The sequence below is a fragment of the Typopeltis vanoorti genome, chromosome 25 (assembly GCF_054136105.1).
Source record: "Typopeltis vanoorti isolate ZY-2024b chromosome 25, IOZ_Tvanoo_1.0, whole genome shotgun sequence".
Taxonomy (NCBI): domain Eukaryota; kingdom Metazoa; phylum Arthropoda; class Arachnida; order Uropygi; family Thelyphonidae; genus Typopeltis; species Typopeltis vanoorti.
In genome coordinates, this window is record NC_143573.1 from 65,977,011 (window position 1) to 65,998,759 (window position 21,749).

General features: G+C 34.7%; 1 protein-coding gene across 3 annotated transcripts in view; it reads left to right on the forward strand.

The window, feature by feature from the left end:
- Nucleotides 1-21,749, forward strand: part of LOC150092812 (carabin-like) — a 183,878-nt gene that overhangs the window by 6,740 nt on the left and 155,389 nt on the right. For all 3 annotated transcript variants that reach the window (XM_090414655.1, XM_090414656.1, XM_090414657.1), the window contains exons 2-3: nt 12,058-12,272; nt 20,035-20,142. In XM_090414655.1, the coding sequence (XP_090270781.1) occupies nt 12,058-12,272; nt 20,035-20,142 (323 nt within the window). The remainder of the gene's footprint in view (nt 1-12,057; nt 12,273-20,034; nt 20,143-21,749) is intronic.

A 21,749-nucleotide genomic window follows, 5' to 3' on the forward strand; every position in this document is an offset into this window, starting at 1 on the left:
CACATAACAGAGTGGTACTGCTTACTATCACAAGAATGTTCTTGAAAGGGATAGATATGGTAGTGCTGGGGTCATGGAATGGGGAGGCATTATGCTTAATGGAAACACTGAGCTACAAGTGCTAGAAAAAGGGACTACGACTGGTGAACAATATTGCAATGAAGTTCTTCAATGTTATGTTCAACTGTTCCATGGAGCTATAGGCAAAGAATTCATTTTTATGGATGACAGTGCCATACTGCATTGTACACGAGCAGTTCTGGAGACCTGAGGATATTAATTGAATTGAGTAGCCAGCACACTCCCCAGATCTCAACCTCATAAAACACATTTGGGATGCGATAGTGAGATGCATTGCTGCTTGAAATTCCCCTCCAGAAAAGAAACAAGGCATCTTCCTTACTCTGAAAGAGGAGTGGGCCAGTTTGCCTCAAGACTTCCTGAATTACTTGGTGCTAAACATGTCACAACATTTTGAGAGCTGCAGCACAGTTTGGGGGTGGACATATTCCATACCAAAATGTTTCTCTGCATAGAGAAATTTTGGTGGGAGGACTAGGGGGACATTCCATGGAAGCTGGGCAAGAGTGTGGTTAGTAAGGGTGTTAGAGCTGGGTTCTTTACTTTTAGAGTGCTGAATGAGTGGAATAAGCTGTCAGAGTCTGTAGTGGGTGCTGTGACAGTGAATGAGTTTAAGGCAAGATATGATAGATACTGTGTGAATGTCGAATAGTTGCGATGAACATGATTTGGGGCCTCTCTCGATGAGTCTAAGGACTCCCTGGAGTTGCCCGTAATAATAATAATAATAATAGTTTACTGTAAGCACTGTACATGAATTCCTTAATTACATCCTTAAGAAATTTAACTTTTTTATTATTATTATTATTATTATTGTTGTTCCGGGCAACTCCAAGGAGTCGACAGACTCATCGAGGGAGGCCCTAACATCATGTTAAGAACAACTATTCGACATTGACACAGTATCTATCATACCTTGCCTTGAACTCATTCATGGTCGTAGCACCCACAACAGACTCTGGAAGCTTATTCCACTCATTCACCACTCTCCAAGTAAAAAACCTAGCTCTAACTCCCTTGTCAACCACGCTCTTGCCCAGCTTCCATGCATGGCCCCTAGTCCTCCCACCACCAGTCATATTTTCAAAATTATGTTCTGGATCAATCTTATAGAAACCCTTCAGTAATTTGAATGGCTCAATCATGTCACCCCTCCTTCGCCTATCGTCCAATCTCTGCAACCCACAAATCCTCAACCTATTCTCATGAGGTTCATTCCACAGACCTTCTATCATCTTGGTCACTCGTCTCTGGATCCTCTCTACTTCCTCCCCATCGCAAAGAAACCCTGGTGCCCATAACTGGGCACAGTAGTCCAGATGGGGTCTTATCAAGGCTCGAAACAGAGGAACAACAACTTGTTTGTCTCTGCATGTTAAAGTATTTTTTAAAGTATTTTGAAAACATGTTGCAATTTAATTTGTATGAAATTTATAACACAATTTTTGTAATACAGTATAATTTATTAGTATACTGGCAATTAATTTAAGTCCACATTTGGCTGTAGTCATGACAATTTTTTCATATACAGGTAAAAACTGTAGTTTGTGCTTAGCTTTGGGACACTAGCATATACAGGGTATCTCGCTAATCTGAATTAATAAAAACCGTGCTTGTTTCGATTAGCAAATTTTCACCCAAGAGACAACAATAACTAGCATTTAAGACAAAAATAATCAGATTCTAATGGTACATCAATTTAATTCTGTAAATAAATGAAGTATCTGATAGGAAAAAAGCTACTATACTGTAATGTAAAACTTAAAAAATAATACAGTACACAAGTTTATTTTAGTAAAAAATTTAGTTTTTATGTACCTGTACTGTTGAGGATTCTGATTTAATAAAATTGCATAGTTCAGTACTGTTGTGTCGTCCTATCTTGCTAATTGATCCATTTATGTTGGTTAGTTGGATCTATTCTTATTTCTTTAAATTCCGTTTTTATTTTATTAGATGCTGATTGATACTGATCCAAATATAAGGAAATTTATATTATCCTGCACCACCCTATATTCAGATTAGTCTATATAATACAGAGGAATCAATCATCAACTAACTTTTGCAATCTCACTTTACTCAGGCCGAGGTTAATATTATCATTTAAGGCTTCCGCAAGGTTTGAATAAATTTTATGAGCAGTACAATGAAGAAGAATCAGGCAAACAACAAATTGAATTCAATAAAATAAACATTTAATACAGGGTTATAGAACATGTACATTTAAGTATAATTTTCTAAGCAAGATAATTTAATTGAACAATATTCAAAATATCTCTGAGACACTAGTAGCCTCTCGGTTTGGTTTAAAGATTGAAGTTAAATTTACAGATCTTATTCTCCAACGCTTAAATACTATTATCACAACTTGTCTCTATTCAATGAGATAATTCAATTCTTTTATGCATCAACTTAGTTCAAATACTCATAACAAATATAAAACATTAGGCATTAAACATTCAGCTGTCAATTCTATATTCTTCCAAATAATTGAAAATGATTCACACAGTTCAATGTTCCAGAATTTTACAGTAATTATTCTTAAGGTAGAATTCTCTAATTCTCTCTTAGTCAACAAACATTTAATTTAATTATGAGGCAGTTATCATTTCAAGGGGGGGAAACACTTTAAAGCTCCATACTTCAGCTAGTTTTAGTAGAACGCCACAGTTAATGTTAAGATATATCAGGCGGAGCTAACTCTAATTTCTTCACACTGAAATATAAAAGGACTGCTCTTACTGGGTTACATCTTTTACACACTGGATTTACTATAGGCACACTTAAAACTCTAGTTAAGTATTACTTTGAAGTAACACTATTCAAAAGAAATCTTCACTATAATAACTGAAATATTAAACAGAGTTTCACAAGTCTTGATGCACTCGTTTTAGGTAATCTACTTATTCCTTATTTTCTTCTATGCATTAAATTCAGCTTTGCACTATTCTTCCTCAAAACAATTGGAATTCGTCGTAATTTTAGAATTCCATAGAAAATTGCCTATTAATTCCCAGTCCTTTCTTAATCGATTTATGGCTTTTCCAAATCCCCTTACTGCTATCCGTTACTTCCTTCTTGCTGTCCTGAACGCTTCTCCTCTCTCTTTACTTTCGTTTTCCAATTAAAAACATTCATTCTTCTCGCCAAAATCTGGTTCTAACCAGTTCAGCTTACATCTACTGGTTTCTCTCCATATCACAGCCGTTCATGTTCTAAACACGTGCTGACTAAAACAAACTCCATTTCTCCTTCAGCAGTCAATCAAATTCAATCAGAAGAATTACATAAAATCACTCTTGCATACAGAAACAAAAAAAAAAAAAAGATATTTTACAATTCATATAATATACATTTAAATTTACATACATACAGTTTCTTATAAATTTTACAGAATAAACTAAATAAAATGAATGACATGTTTATATAGTCTTTTCATTATTATTACATATTCTAAGATTAAATAATTAATTAATAAAAAACAAAACTCAAAGCATTTATATGAATAATATATTACAAGCAAGAGACTAACGACAAATAATATTTACAAGTCTTGCTTATGAGATGGTGAATTATGTTAATTATGAATGAAGTATTATAACACATAAAATATCTTTATTCACAATTTAACAGTACATAACTTAATTTTCATAAAAAATCACTTTCTTGTACACAACACACAAAAAAAAAGTTTCAGAAAATAAACAAAAAGTTTTTTTTTTTATTTCTTTGTAAAAAAAGTCACTGATTTTCTTTTGCTTTTTGGAAGCTAAACTTTTTTGAATGCTTCTTCTCGGAGCTGCATTAGTATCATTCTGCTTAGCTCATTCTATACACATATTAAAACTGTCAACTGCCTCTTCATGTTTTACTTTTTTTTTTCCTTCGAGTTCTTTATCATCATCCTCATCTTCTAATTCATTCTGTAGCGTCATATTTATAATTTCAGCATCTGATTTGATTTCGAATTCACTTACAGTTCTACCTGTAATCCATTTCGTAACATCTGTTTGTGAAATTTCAACATCTGAATTTATATTTTTAATCAAATTATGCATGTTTTGAATTTCCTCTTTTTGTGTATCATCATAGTTATCTTGGTAAATTCTAGAAGGCCACAGTTTTTTCCATGACGCTTGAATTGCTTTGGGTTCAATGGCTTCCCAGGCAAACGTGAACACACAATAAATTAAAATAGACCTACAGTATAACTGTACAATCGACAGTATGAAAAAATACTCTGCTGTAATAATAATAAAATAAATAATAATAGTTAAAATAATAATTATTAAATAAAACAATAGTACATAATATAATAATACATAATAAATAAAACTTTTCTTCTTTCAAACCGCAGTTCAGATTACTGGAGGGTTTGGACAAAAGAGGTTCAGATTAGCGAGATACCACTATATTTGTCTTCAAGTTAGGAAGTTATTGAAGATATTTAGTTATCTTGTATTAGCTACTTAGATGGTGTTTTTAGAATTGTCTGTTATTGCTTATTTGCTGTTCTATGATCTTGTACTGAAGATGCCTATTACACTTAAGCAAAAATTTTATGCTAATTAAGTTTTTTACATGAGTTTTCCTTTTGACGTTATACTTATTTCGATTATGCCAACTTAGTATTTCATTATTGAAACAGATTATTCCCTTCGTATACAGCACCAAATAATGCCTTTTCTTCTTCCAGATTCCTTCCTTCCTGATTTATGCATGTGTGTAGACCTACCATTGACCATGCAGGCATTTGGAACTAAATCTGACATAATATAGAGGTTAATCCTCACTCATTTATTATGCTATGTCTGTATATTGTATGTGTTTCTATGTCTAGTTTATTCCAATGAAAAACGAGAAGGATGAAAAACCACATTTCCATGAGGAAAACTCTCCACCTCTGTATGAGACCAACTAACTCACCATTTCATTGAAAACAGCCAATAAAGGATCATCATGTTATAGACAAGGTTTGAACCTAGGTCCTTCCAGCCAAAGAGCTCATCTAAACCAATTGAGCTATTAAAGTTCTTCCAGATTACATAGTTTATTCCACCTTTTATCCATATTATACCTATCCTTAAATCTCCTAACCTGTTGAATGTGTTTGTTCACATATCACCACAGTTGACTAATGCCTAGTCATTAACATAACTTTCTGTCTAATTTCTCATCTTATTCTATTAATCTAAGCTGTCTCTCCTGAACTTTTCATAATGACCTGCTTTGTAGTTCATCTATTTTTTCTCACAAAAGTCTTTTTGTGTGGTTGGCCACTAAGGTTTACCTCGGATCACTTTCACCAACTGAAGAATGATTTGACACTTCCTTCAAAGTGATCACTTGTAATGAAGTGACCAAATATCCAAGACTTAATATACCCTCATTTCACCATATATATCCTCTGTTATGAAGACCTAAGATCCTTAGAAATTCAAGAAATTCATTTTCCTTGTTCCTAGATGTTATTCTTTATTTCGATGCATATTTCGATTATTAAAATAACAAAAAATGATTACCTGCTTCTTTTAGCCAAATCAATTTAACAGTGTGTGACATCATAGTCTATGTTTACAGGCCTATAGACATCTCAGTACCTCATTCTATCTCATACCATACTTCCTCAGAACCACAGCCGCTATTTCTTCTTTCCTATATCCTTCTTGATCAGGTACAGTCCTTTGCTCTTATCAGCAGCTCTTTGTATGACCTTCTTGCTCCTTGCTGTCTTCACCCCTCCATATCTATTTCAATGATTTCATCATTCTCAAACTAGCTGTATCACTTATTTAGTGCAACAAATTTATTCTCCTTATTTCTTATACTTCTTGCACTCATAAACAACCACATTAACTTGTAAGTTAACCAGTCCAACTTATGCCACATCTCAGTTTTGGCTCTCACACCAGACCTCAACTCCTCTCCTTTATCACATCCTATGCCATTTTTCTCAGATCCTCTATTGATCCTTCATACATTCTTCATACACTCCATCTCTTCTTTATACTGACAGCACACACTACTTCCATTTCACATACTCTCTATGCCAAAACTTCTACATGCTCTGACTTTCCATTGTTCTCTATATCTTACATATCCATTATCTCATTTCACCATAAATTCTTTCTGGTCTTTTCAGTTTCTGAAAAACTAGTGGTATTTTAGTAACATTTTTCAGTAATTTTTCTCTTACTCTTTCCTGTATTCTCTATCTTGTATGCACCTTTTAACTCTCTCTCTCTCTCTCTCAAATTGCTCTCTTCTAATGTCAGTCACTTCAGGTGAGTTTCAAACTCATTCAAGTGCAGTCAGTCTCTTTATACAGTTCTGTCTGTTCTTCAGTTTCATCTGATATATTCACAAACTGAAATCTTCATGCTGCTATGCCAACATGCCATTCATTATCTTTGTTCACCATCTCAGCTCATTATTGTCCATATGTTGGCAACTTTTCACTTTCCTCAATAATATATCATTCTCACATCTCCTTCTGTCCATCTACATCATTCATCCATATGACCGCCACTGCCGCTGCTTGTTTACTCCTCATATCTAATCGCAATCACCCTACCCATTCTTCCAACTCAAAAAGAAATTTTGTGCATCCTTATTTGCCATGTTTCTGGTAATGGTATTCTCCATATAGTAACATTCTTTCACTCAGTTCTCTTGCATCTTTGTATTTTCATTTGCTAATCATCTAATCTCATGCTGCATATGGTTTATCTCATTTCTCAGCTACACCTACTGCTTTCATCTCTTGCATACTCACTTGTACTCTTTTATTTACCTATAGTCATACTCTCTTGCTCATCATTCTACCTGCTTCTAATCAAAATCTTCTGCTCTCCACTTATTTTTTATCTGCTGTCATTTACTCCTCATTCACTACTCATGTTCATGAAAACATTACACTATTAGGATCATTCTTTCTACAAAGGTTTCGCTTTCTCATTTATCTTATTGATCCTCTCATATATATATAATTGTCATGCTATATTCTAGACCAGGGGTCGGCAAACTGAGGCTCGTGAGCCGCATGTGGCTCTGAAGTAAAAATGAAAATAAAACTATCATGGTTTCATTTATAAAATTTTTAAAGGATTTTATTCACATAATGGTGATTTCATTTGTTTTATAGGTCTCGCAAAACTTCATGACAGTAAGATGTGCGATGTCAGGGAGGGAAAGCGAGCGTGGAGGGGATGGTTCAGCCATGGTAGGCAGGTTAGCCAAACAAAGTGACTAATTAGGTTTTAGGGTGCCTTGACATCTGAGGTCATTTGCGGAACAACAAAGTGACGAATAAGTGAGCGCACGGGCGCCCTCTACTGGGCAAGGCAACGTTACGTTGGCAATGGCGAAATGTGAAAGCGGAGTCCGTGTCACTTTGCTGTTTCTGCAACTTAGTATTCTCTTTTGGCTGGGTGCATCCAGAAACTGCATTAAGGTGATAAAGGCAACCTGGCAATTATTATTATAAAGGCAATTATTTTACACATATATATATATAATATTGGTTTTATTATATTTAGATACGTTGACGGTCGTGATTTACCACGCGTATTTTATTTCACGTGCAACTGTTACAATAAAACGTGTTACTGGTGAGATTTATTTTTATTATATTTTTGAATTATTGTCATTTATTATTTTGAATAATCACTTAGTTCTTTTAATTTTCTTTTTATATAATGTATTTATATAACGTGTTAAATAAAATATATTGTTTAGGGTGCTTTTCAACATTGCTAAGAAGAAAAAAAACTAAGAAAAATAACAAATGAGCATTGTGACTTTAAAACTGAATGGACTGAATCTTTCACGTTTATCTTGAACTCGGATGGCCTTCCAACCTGTCTTATTTGCCAAGAAAAACTGCCGCACAACAAAAAGTCAAATTTGGAGAGACACTTCATGACAAAACATGCCACATTTACCTGAAAATATCCTGTCAGTGATACGAGAAAGAGAGCAGTTGAAGAACTTCAGAAAAATGTTGAAAAATCAAGTTCTGTATTTAATTATTGGAGAGAGTCTGCCAATGATGTTAATATTGCAAGCTTCGTAGTGAGTCAGGAGATCGCTAAGAGAGGAAAACCATTCACAGATGGTGAATACATAAAATGTTGTTTTGTTAATGCATCTGAAGAACTTTTTCGGGATTTCAAAAACAAAGTAGAGATTTTGAATCAAATTAAAAACATACCGTTATCTGCTAAAACAGTAGTAGATAGGACCGTTACAATGTCCTCAAATGTGACCAACCAACAAGTCGAAGATGTTAAATTAGCTTCAGCTTTATCAGTTGCAGTAGATGAGTCTTGCGACACCAAGAACACAGCCCAAGTTTCCCTTTTTGTGCGGTATGTGTCAACTGAGGGTCCGAGAGAAGAACTTCTGAGATTATTGCCACTCAAGGGCCAAACGCGTGGAGAGGACATAGCAAATGCTGTCCTTGAATGCATGGGAAAAAAATCATATCCCACTCAATAAAATTGTGTCAATTGCAACCAATGGTGCAAAAAGTACGACGGGAGCGAAAAAGGGTTTTGTTTCAATTTTAAAAGGAAAAATTAACCATGCTACCAGCTAAGACGTCTCTGGGCGTCAGGTTTATCATGGATGCGAAGTGCATATTATAATACTATTGATATTACATTGAAATATATGATGGATACGAAGCGGATGAGGATGTGTATTTGATCCATAATGGCGGGTAAGGTGGTTAATCATAAAGTGATTACTTTCCATTGTATACTCAACCAGGAAGCACTTTGTGCACAAACATTTACAGAAGAAATTGGTAATTAAGATTACCAACACCATTATAGCAAGGGGACTTAACCATCGACAATTTAAAGAGTTGCTAAGTGAAATGGAGAGTGAGTATTCAGATCTTCTCCAGTACAACAAGGTTTGATGACTTTAAAGAGGCGACATGTTAAAGCATTTTGCATCTTGCATAAATGAAATCAAACTATTCCTCCACAACAAGGATGTTTAATATCCAGAATTAACAGAAGATCAGTGGTTGCAAAAATTGTACTTTACGGTGGACGTTACATCACAACTGAATCAGCTCAATTGTAAATTACAAGCAAGGGAAATACTGTTTTTTTCAGTGCTAGAGGAAGTTATTTCGTTTGAAAAGAAATTGATTCTGTTCGCTGAAGATTCAGAGAGGGGAACTTTAGTTCATTTCCCAAACTTGTCTCAGTATCGTCGAGAATGCCCTCATTAACAAAGATTATTTCAAGACAGCAGTTTTAAACATGAGAGAATCTTTTCTTCAAAGGTTTCAGGAATTCAGAAATAATAAAGTGACTCTAGCTTTTATTATTAATCCTCTTAATGCCAATGTGAAGGAATTAAATTTTTCTCTGTTTGATATTGACACGGCTAATTTTGAAATACAATTGCTGGACTTGACAAGCAAAGACTTATGGAGCTCAAATTTGTACGTCTTGGTACTGAAATAGAAGAACTGGAAAAAGAAAAATGCAGTCTGATTTCACAGCGCAAGCAGACTGCTATAAAAGAACTACAGAAAACAGACTCAATGATTTTCAATACTTGGAATAGTCTTCCTGACTCATATCATGAGTTGAAAAAATTTGCATTTGGTGTTCTCAGTATCTTTGGGTCTACATATTTATGTGAGCAATCGTTTTCTAACATGAATTTCATTAAATGTAAATTGCACGATGCCAACTTGGAATCGTGCCGTAAATTAAAAACGACTAGTTACAAACCGGACATACAGAAACTTTGTAAGGAAATACAAGCTCATTGCGCACACTGATTAAAACCAATGAGAGCAATTTTTTGTGTGATTTTTTTCTTCGTTTAATAAAGATATAATCAGTAGTGGCCTGTGTAGCTCAGTGGAAGTGGCGCTTGCTTCCTCTGTGCTTGGTCGCTCAAAGTTTGACTTAAGTTCAAGTCTAGTCACCGACTGGAGGAACTTTTTCTAAGCCTTTCTTCGACCTGTTCCCGAGTTAGTTGATCTCTGTCACAGGCAAGTGGGTTTTTCCTCCCGGAAACTCAAGAAAATCGACCGTAGTACCCACATTATTTCAGGCAGTGACATATCTTGTTAAGGTTAGGTACCAAGAGATGGCAGCACTTGTTTGCCATCGGTGGCTGCTATAATTAGTGATAGACATGGGCCAGCTATCTCTGATTGGCTATCGGTGGAGATTGAACTGTCCACTCAGTCTCCAAAAGCTAGATAGGGTATAAAGGCCTCGCCTACTCCCTGTAAGGGAATAAAAGGCATTAGGCGGATTTATTTTTATTTTATTTATCAGTAGTGAGCTATGGAAATTTTAACAAAGGGCTCGCATCGTCGAGGGAAAAAAAAAAGGAGGGGCTAATTTATCTCTTATAATACTTATATTGCGACTTTGTAGAACTTCTGAGAGATATGATAATTCCTGTAGGATATCAATCATTAATGCTAGATCTTTTAAAAATTCCAAATTGAGAAGTCGGTTTTAAAAGCTCTTATATTCATCATTTGATGCAAAAAGCTTGCATAAAGCTGAGTAATTTCTCCACACAGCAAGAGCTGTTCGTAAACTGCAAGCTGCCCATCATGGCCCAAACACACAGTCGATCTTTAAAATTTCAATACCAAGGTCTTTTGCAATTGTATTTCATTCTCGTTGATTTTTTGGAGATTGATAAAAATCATATAATTTATCCATAAATATTTCAAAATGATTTATTTCTTTAATGTTTTTTTTTTTTTTTTTTTTTTTATCGATGAGCTACGCAATGCCAAATCACAATGTTGGGAAATCTTTGTAGAAGTTTGATTGCAACACCTGATTTGTAGAATTATACTAGCTAACATTATACTAGCTCCATCAGGACAAAATGCAATGACATTATTTTTTAAATAGTTATCAGAAAATCCATATGAATTTAAAGTAGCAATTATAGTAGCATGTATAGATCCTGCGGTGGTATTTTCTAGTTCTACAAGATTATTAAACAAAAAGAACAAGGGGCTCCCAAATTTGAGAAAAATTTAACAAAGGGCTCGTGCGAGCCCCTTATAACTCACCACTGGATATAATTAATATTATAACTTGTTATGTATTACTATAAATTTACTATAATATTACTTTAAATTTTCCTTATTTGTAAAAATATATTTATGGCTCTCGAATAATTTTTAAATTATTCAAGACAAGTTTGGCTCTTCCATCTCAAAAGTTTGCCGACCCCTGTTCTAGACTACCATATTCTAGATACCAAGCCATTCTTCAGAAATTCATATCACTTAATCTGTTCAGCATATGAGTTACCCTGTATAATCTCATTCTTAATGTCATTTTGACTGCTCACCTGAACAGACTTGAAGTTCTTAATAAACAGTTGCTACATTTCAATCATTGCTGGTGATAACCGAAAACATTTACGTTCACTAATGTTATTCACTGTTATTCTGGACTTTTCTTAGCAGCCATATGGATGACATAACAGTTTGTCATTCATTTGAAAAGAACTAGGTTTGAATCCTGTCTATGCATGGAATGTTTATTTGTGTGAACTTTTCAATTTAAGATTAGTTAGCTGCCACCTGTAGTATCCAGAAACTCCAGTTTTTCATAAAAGTAATTATTTAGACATTACTCTGCACTTCCACTCTTTTTTTTATGTAGAAACCTTCTCTCATTAGAATCACAGTTTGAAAAATGCTATGTCACTCTCTATGAGCATGAATCTGCATAGTATTGTGCATGCAAAAACTATACAAATAAAATTACGGCAAAGTTTATAAATTTCTCATTCACAATTCACATTGAAATCTAATAGCATCTATTTTACAAAATAACATATACCATAATCCAGTAACTTAAGATTCTGGATCTACTGCTATTGTGTTATGATTACAGTGTCTATTGTGCATATATTATTATTATTAAACAGTTATACTCACTTTTCCTTTTATTCTTTTAGATGCAGCTTGTATGACCCATTCATTTGACACTTATGGTTTTGAAGTTATTCCTGATTCAGAACCAGAAGAGAGAAAATGCTTTCCAAGAAAGGAGTTCTTAGATGACAGATGTCACATCTACAAACCGATACATAATTATGATCAAGTGAGAGAAGCATGGTTGCGTCTCTTTAATCAATGGAACAAATATATTCATGGTGTTCGTCAAGAAAAGGTAAAATGATTGTTCATTATATTGTGTGTGTGTGTGTGTGTGTGTGTGTGTGTGTGTGTGTGTGTGTGTGTGTGTGTGTGTGTGTGTGTGTGTGTGTGACCAGCACTAAACAACATTATGCTTTGTTTTTCTGTTCATCTGTTTTGTTGCAAAAAGAAAGGGAAAAACAAATTATTTACATGGTTGACCATCATGACCATAAAAGTATATTTCCTATTGTATATTTATATGAAAATTTATATTTTCACCCAACATTTCATCTGATTTATGTTAGAGAAATATATGAAATTTTTTTTTTCCTTTTGCCATGAGAATTAGAGAACTTCACAGTTCAATTTCCATGGCAAAAGACAGAGAGGAAAAAGAAATAACAGATTAAAGGTATTATCCCATTTTATCATATGGCAATAAAGAAAATATTATAATTCCAATGGCTTGAAGTTGTGGTTATCAGCAAGTTTGAATTTTCAGCATAAATGTTTTCTAGCTACTATAGGTTGCATCTCTTTAATCAATGGAACAAATATATTTATGATGTTCGTCAAGAAAAGGTAAGTCTTTATAACTCTATTTTGATTATTTTTTTTAAATTGTAATTTTAAAAAATTCATCTACCCTAAAAAATACAATGTGGAGAAAATTATAGTAATTATAAGATCAATAACTCTAATTAGGTCAAATAAAGGGGGGTGCTTAAGGGTAAACTGTATAACTGAGAGGAGACCTCCACATAGCCTTTAAAGGAATGCGGAGAACCGACCAGGGCTTCTGACCTAATGTCCAATCCTCACCTTCTCGTGGTGCACCCTGTTGGGTATCTACCTGGATACTGAACAAACAAGGATGAGCTGGCAATTTGGGATTTAGCCGACCAAATTGTATTCTTATTGGTTAAACCAAAATACAAAATGATGGTACAACATGACAAAATTTCATGCCGGCTGGGGCGTCGCCCGGTTAAACAAGGCCCCCGTTGTTTTCGCCAAGGAACCAGGGCGAACAGCGAAAAGTCAGCTACTGGAACAAATCTGAAAACAAACCCCAACTCAACATCACCAGAGTTAAAGATCGGTACTATCAACATAAGAAGCCTGAATGGCAAAGAAATGGAGCTAGCTGAGGAATTAGATAAGTACCAGATCGACATAATAGGGGTGACTGAAACAAAAAAGACCAAAACTGGTGAGATCTTTCTGAGCAATAAATACAAAATGTTATATTCAGGCAGTGACAATAAACGAAAAGAAGGAGTAGCCATAGTATTCAAAACAAAATATGAGGCTAATCTTCTAGAATGGCAGTCAGTCTCAAGTAGAGTAATGTGGGCAAATATGAGAATGGGGAACTGGACAATGAGACTTATTTGTGCCTATGGTCCCACAGAAGGTTCTACTAAGGTAGAAGTGGAGGAATTTTTTGAGGCTTTAGAAAAAGCAACTGACACAATGAAAAATGAAAAGTTGGTCCTTGTTGGGGATCTAAATAGCAGAGTAGGAAATGATTGTCAGACATACAAAAATATTTTGGGAAAATTTGGAGAAAAGAGCAAAGCTAATAATAATGGCAAATATCTGTTGGATTTCTGCTCAGGACATGGACTGGTTATTACTAACACCATGTTCCAACATAAAAATGTGCACAAATTCACATGGAGAGAAGAGGCTAGGAATAAGAAAAGTCTCATCGACTATGTTATTGTTGATAGTGATGTTTTCTCCCTGGTGCAGGACACCAGAGTGTACAGAGGATTTGAAATTGGAAGTGATCACTATTTAGTCTTGAGCAGGATAAAATTGAATTTCATATTGAAAAGAATAACATGTAAGAAAGTTTTAAAGCGAATAAAAGTTGAGCAGCTCTCAGATGTGAACTGTAGACTAAAATACAGCAAGATTATTGAAAAGAAAATGAAAGAGTTTGAGAACAGGAATCAAACCTTGGAGATTCAGTGGCAAACTCTGAAGAAAACATTGATTGATTCTGCCAGAGAGGCATGTGGTGAGGTGGTCTGTAAGGATAAAAAAATCAGAACTCCCTGGTGGACACAGGAAGTTAAAGAGGCAGTGAAGGAAAAGAAGAAAGCATATCAAAAGTTCCTGGCAAATAAGTCAGCTTTTACGCTTACAGAATACAGAGACAAATGTAAGAAAGCTAAACAGTGTGTAAAACTAGCTAAACAAAAGTCATGGGAGGACTTTGGCAAGAATATAGAAAATAAACATCAAGAAGGTGGCAAAATATTCTGGAGGTTGTTGAAGAAGCTTAGGAATGGAGGAAAGAGTGCTGTAAAAGGAGTTAGAGATGATAAAGGTGACATGAAAACAGGAGAAAAAGATATCCTTGAAGTATGGAGTAATTACTTTGAAAAACTGCTAAATGAAACAAGCAGTGATGACAGCACAGTGATAAATAACACTGACCAGGCATGCAGTCAGGAATACATATCCATACTTGAAGTAGAAAAAGCCATCAAAGGCTTGAAATGTGGAAAGGCAGCAGGAATAGATGATATTCGACCAGAAATGCTGAAGTATGGTGGTATAAAAGTCTTACAGTGGCTGCACTGCATAGTTCAGAAAGCCTGGACAGAGGGACGAATTCTCGATGATTGGAGTAGAGCTCTCATAGTACCCATATATAAAAAGGGAAATAAAACTGAATGTGAGAATTACAGAGGTATTTCCCTCTTTATATATGGTTGAGAAGAATTGTGGAAGAAAAGCTTGGTGAAGAACAAGCTGGATTCGGGCCAAATAGAGGCTGTCAGGATCAGATCTTCACTTTACGACAAATAGTCGAGAAAGCATGGGAATACAACAAAGATCTGTATTTAAGTTTTGTCGATTTGGAAAAGGCATATGACAAGGTGCCAAGAGAGAAGCTAAGCTATTCAATACGCTGCAGTTATATGGTGTCAATGGGGCATTATATCAAGCAATACTTAGTCTTTATTTGAGTTGTAAGTCAGCAGTTAGAATTGAAGGAAGTATAGGAAGATGGTTTAATGTTAAATCTGGTGTGAGACAAGGATGTACATTATCCCCTCTGTTATTCATTATCTATATGGATCACATTATGAAGGAATGTGGTATTAAACCTGATATCAAAATTGGAGATGTTAATGTCAGCTCTTTGCTTTATGTGGATGATGTTATACTTCTAAATAAATCCGCTACAAGTCTGCAAGATTCTCTGACTAAATTGAATAGCTGTTGTAACAGATATGGTATGAAGGTCAGCAATAAAAAGACAAAGACAATGAAAATAGGCAGAATCATTGAAAATGTCAACTGTGTTGTGAATGGAGTACCTGTGGAACAAGTAAAACATTTCATCTACTTAGGCACGATTTTTACTGAAGATGGTAAATTAAATATAGAAATAGACAACAGAATCAGCAAAGCTGGTATGGTGGGAAGTCATTTGAATAAATTCTATATGAAATAAGAGAGAAATTAGTCGGAACACTAAATTAGCTGTATATAAGACAGTATTCAAACAAGTTTTAACTTATGGATCTGAGAGCTGGGTCAGAAGTAAAACACTTGACCAAAGACTAGAGACCGCAGATATGAGAGTCCTGAGAATGATTAGAGGCGTGAACAGATGGCATCAATGGCAATATCATATTAAAAATGAGGATATTAGGAAAGAACTTGACATTGTCAGCATCCAGGAATGCATTAGCATAGCTAATCTCAGGTGGTATGGTCACTTAAATAGAATGGGAGAGGAAAGATTAGCAAAACAAGTGTTCTCTGCCAGGTTGGCAGGAAAACGACTCAGAGGAAGACCAAGATATAGGTGGATTGATACAGTACAAAGTGCCTTAGACGATAGAAATATAAGATCTGATAATATTGGAGTCTTGACAAGTAACAGACTGATTTGGAGGAAAATTGTAGATAGGAAGTTAGTAATGATGTAATTTTTTCATGTAGTACTGTCATATCCTGTACACCCCTTGAGGGTACATGGCAGGAATTTGATGATGATGATAGGTCAAAAAACAAACTTGACGTATTACAGTCATGTGTTAATTTTTTGTGAAAAAGATCTTTATGCTGCCTAAAAAAGAATGCAGCAAATACCTCAGTTTTCCGATATTCTTTACATGTACTTACCTTTATTATGGTAATGCCTACTGAATTTCTATTCAGGACACAGGCTAGTCACTTCTAATACCATATTTCAACATAAAGATATGCACAAATTTACATGGAGAGAAGACACAAGAAAAGTATTATGCTAAGTGTTCCAGGTAAGATTTATGCAGACAGACTTTAGAAGTTATAAAAAAAAAAAAAAAAGCTGGAAAAGAAACTTGGAAAAGAACAAATTGCTTTCAGGCTTAATAGTGGATCAGATTTTCGCTTTAAAAAATATTTGAGAAAACAATGTAACAAGGATCTATATTTAAGCTTTGTAGATCAGAGAAAGGCATATGACAAGTGCCAAGAGAAAAGCAGTTCAAAATGCTACAATTATATGTATAAATGATACATATATCAAGAGATACATAATCTGTATTTGAGTTATAAGTCAGCTGTTAGAATTAGTGGAGGTACACAAAGATGTTCTGATGCACATTCAGATGTCTAAAATAGGTGCATTTTCACTGTTATTCATCATCTATATGGATATCATTGTTAGTATTATCTGAGACCTCCAGTAGTCAAGAACTCATCTAGGGATAATATACATCACCAAACTGTTCTCCTCAATCGCTCGCTCTCTCTCTCTCTGTTTATGAGAAAAATATCTAGCTCTTACCCCTTTCTCAATCACAAACAAACTTAACTTCCATGGGTGTCCCCATTTTCTCTTTCTACCTTCCATACAATGAAAAATTTTATCACGTTATCCTATAACACCCATTCAGAAGTTTATAGATCTCTATCATATCACCCCTCTTTCTCCTGTTAACCTAACCTGTAATCTACATACTTGCAATCTGTCCTCGTAATCTAAAGTCCATAATCCAGATATAATATTTTACTCTTCTTTGCACCCTTTCCACAGCTTCTTTATCCCCTTTGAACCCAGTTTATGATAAGTGTGGTCTTATCATAAACCCTGGCCTTGCAAAAAGGCAAAATGACTTCCTTATCCTTACATGTCAAGGTTTGTTTCAATAGCACAATTATCCTCTGAAATCTATTTGCAATTTTTGCTGTGTGTGTAACCTTTGTACTTTAAATTTCTATCCACCAATAATGCTAAGATCCCTAGCCTCACCAGTTTCTTTTAGCATAATCTTGCTAATATAATATGCCGTTGGAATTCTCATCACACCAAAGTTGCATAGCTTTACACTTACTAACATGAAATTGATAGCCATTATCATTTGCACAACTTTCCAGGCTATTCAAATTATTCTGCAGGTGTTGGATGGCAGCAGCTTTCCTCATTGCTCTGCCCATCTTTGCATCATCAGCAAAGAGTTGAATATCTCCTGTTATGATGATGAACAGCATATTTTTCTATTCACTGCAGGGTGAATGCCTCTCCCATTGCGGTAGGTTTTGGGTCTACTACTCCCATGGTGACCCAGTCCATATTAGGAGAGTGTATCTATACTTGAGTGAACGAATGTATGAAGGTGGAAGACGATCACAAACATCCATGCCTATGCGGGATTAGAACCCGCAGCCTCTTGCCTGGAGAGCGATACACTAACCACTCGGCCAACCAGGCCAGCATCTCCTGTTATATCAGTTTTCATCTTCTAAATTTATAGCTTGAATAACAATGGTCCAAGGAAGGCCTTTCCAAGATTACTCCAAGACTGTCTGTCCATGGCTCTTCTTTCCCATGTCACACCTGTGAATCTGATGATATGATCAATCCACCATGATTTAGGTTTCAGCCGTAGTCGTTTTTCCTCTCGTGGAATCCAATCCAGTATTTCTTTTGTCCATCGTTGATCTTGTCTTCGAGCAATATGCCTAGCCCATTCCCACTTCAGATGTTTCGCCCTTCCTATGATGTCAGACACTCTGGTTTGATTTCTTATCCACGTATTCCTTTTGTGATCCAGTCTTGTGATACCAAGCATACTTCTTTCTATACTATCTCTCATCCTGAGATTTTATTTAATATAATATATATATATATATATATATATATATATGTAGAAAGTATTTTACCTTGGGTATAATAAATATTAAAGATACCAAGCTATTTTAAACCTGGTTTTACTCCATTTCCCAAGTAAGCAAACAGACAAACAAGTCAAGTTTGCGACTGCAAGTGTTGCAAGTCTAGCTGATCCTGCACATAGTGCAAGGTAAAATACTTTCTACATTTATATCTCCTCCTGAGATTTTTGTTTAATAAGGTTATAACACCTTATGGTAACTTGTTCTGGTAAAATACTTATAAGCTCTGTATTACTAAAATCTACTTGGGTATATTAGTATTCAAGATACCAAGTAATTTTATATAAACTTGGTTTTTAATCCTATTTCCCAAGTAAGCAAACAGACAAGTATGTCAAGTTATTGGGAAATAGGATTAAAAACCAAGTTTATATAAAATTACTTGCTATCTTGAATACATAATATACCCAAGTTTAAAAGCTTTCTACATCTATCTCTCATCCTGAGATTTTATTTAATAAGGTCAAAGCACCTTGTGGCAACTTGTTTAGGTAAAATTCATATAAGCTCTGCATCACTTCAACTTTTGTATTTCAGGTCTGGCTCCCACTGATGAGACCCCAATAAAGGTCGAAACCGGTCTGGGTAGTGACCCCTGCCTTTAATGTATAGCATCATACATCTCTGCAAGGGAGGGGAGGTGCTTCTGCAGTTTTGCAGAAGAAAAAAATCATCTTTCATCTATGACTTGTTGGAACATCCACCCTATTCCCCAGATTTGGCTCCCTCTGACTTCTATCTCTTCCCAAAACTAAAACTCTTCCTCACTGGTCAGCGTTTTTCTTCGAATCAAGAGGTGATTGCAGCTGTAGAGGGGTATTTTGCAGATCTTACTGAGAACACCACTACAGGGATGCGCTAATGGCCCTAGAGCATCGCTGGCATAAATGTGTTAGTATTAAAGGAGATTATGTTAAAAAATAAAAATAATTTTGAAATTATAAATTAAATTTTTCATTGTTAGGCCAAGATCTTTTCAGACCACCCTCGTATAATAATTACTCGAGTCAAAATCATATTATAAATTCAGTAAAAAATAACATAACGAGTGCATCAATTGCCACTATCACCAGATTCTGTAAAAGACCTGGAATCAAATAATTCTATCTATAATCCAAATAATCTTTTTCTAATGTCTTTTTAAGAAGAATTAGCTAGTCTCATATTTCTTCATAGTTTTGATTTCACTGTCGTTATCATAATAAACAAACATTCACATTCATGATTTTTTTTTCACGTAAATACAAGAAATGAACAAAATTTGAATTGACAATAAAATATCATGCATGTGACATTTTGTTCTGCATGACAGACACCAAGGGAATAACATAATTAATTTTTTGGAGTTTTTTTTAGAAATTAAATTTTTCAGAACATCTGAAAAATAATGTTTGTGGTTCTTAAGCTTAGGAAACTTAGCCATTTATCTAACATATCATTGACATCATGAAAGTTATGTTAAATTGTTCATGGTAGTTCATAATTTATAGTTTCTGCTATGTTTATTCATAAATTATAATTCATAGTAATTAAATATTTTGATTTCATTTTTATTATTTTTTTAAATTTAAGTTTAATTTTTTCTTTTATTCTTTAATAAGGTAAGACAGCTGATAAAAAAAGGAGTACCTGAAGATATAAGACCTGATTTATGGTGCAGGCTTTTGGAGCTTTCAAATCTGAAAGAAAATTCAACATTTAATTCTGAAGTAGGTGATTCATAATTGTACTATATAGATAGTGATATAGAAACTTGCACTGCTCAGATACCATAATGTCTTTTAAGTTAATCTGGGGGCTTGGTTGGCTGAGTAGCAGCATCCCTGTTCTCCAACCAGCAGACTATGGATTGGAATTCTACTGTGTGTATCATAGATGTGTATGTTGATCTTTAGGTGGTAGATGAATTTCATTGCCCACTGTGAGACTATTATATGCACAAACCTGTGCGTGACTTAAAGTTCAGTATTATTTGATCTCTAAACCATAGTTTTCTGGATCATTCACCTCTTATCTCACTAGTATTAATGTACCAGTGGTTTACAACCTTTTTTTTTTTCTTGTAGATTGGGTGAGATACACATACAAAAAAAATTATCAGTTTGTTTATTTATTTAACTAGCTCAGTTTTCTTTAAATTTTGATTAGATGAATTATGTTAGTTAAAGTTGATTCAGAAGTGAAAAACGTTTGCTTAGAGAAAGTTGAGAAATGGTCATTCTCATCATCAATTTATTATGCACCAAAAAAACCCTTTCATTTCTATTGGGAAAAAAACAATTTGAAAGTTAATCTAAATTCAGAATAATAATGTATCATTGTTCATGGATTTTCATTTAGTGAAAACACTCATTGTGAGACTTAACCTAATTTTCATAATGGCATAATTGTCTACCATACCATAATTGAATTCATTGATTCATTTGCATTCCATTTGGTTGACCAACAGGCTAGTAGTGTCTCTGCTCTTCAACCAACCAGAGTAGTTCTGAATCCCACTCTAGCACTGATGTTTGTGAGTCTAAGTAATAGATGATTTTTTTTATCACCTGGTGCAAGTCCACCACTTCATTAATTGGAAACTATATTACAGCAGATATAGTAAGTAAGGAAGTGAGTAGTAGCTTTCTGCATTAAGTGGTGGAAGAATGGAATTGCCAAGCAAGGACTGTTGAGTTTTGTCATCTCACTAACGAAAGATCAGTAACCATAGTACATTGTAACCACCTTGCAATGTTACTCTCAAGACTGAATCTTGCAATGGCTTGACAAGCCTCCAGATTCAGTCTTGAGAGCAAGATTCCAAGGTTATTTAACCCTTAGTCTATCTACTAAATGTTACTATAGATTACTGATCTTTCATTAGTGAGATGACATAGAACTCAACAGTCCTTGCTAGCAAATCCATTTTTCCACTACTTAATACTACTCACTTCCTTGCTTACTAGATCAGTAATAGTTTTCACTCATAGCATCTTTTTTAATGTGATTCCTACCCATAAAAGGTTAACCTATAGCATGTTATACTATGAACTTAGATAAGTTTAGGTAATGGATGCACACCAGATAGCGAAATTCATCCACCAAAAACATGCACATTCATCCATGCCACAGCAGGATTTATAGGAACGCATTGCAGTGTGGCAAAGGAATGGCAAGCCGGCCATACAAAAACGCCAAAAACTTCCATGGATTACACAATTACTGGGAATACGTCTCACATTACCGCGTACGGGGTAGCCGACATGCCAACACGAGCCTCACATAATGTTAGTGAGAAATCTTCTATGTGGTCAGCAAAATGCGATAAGCATAT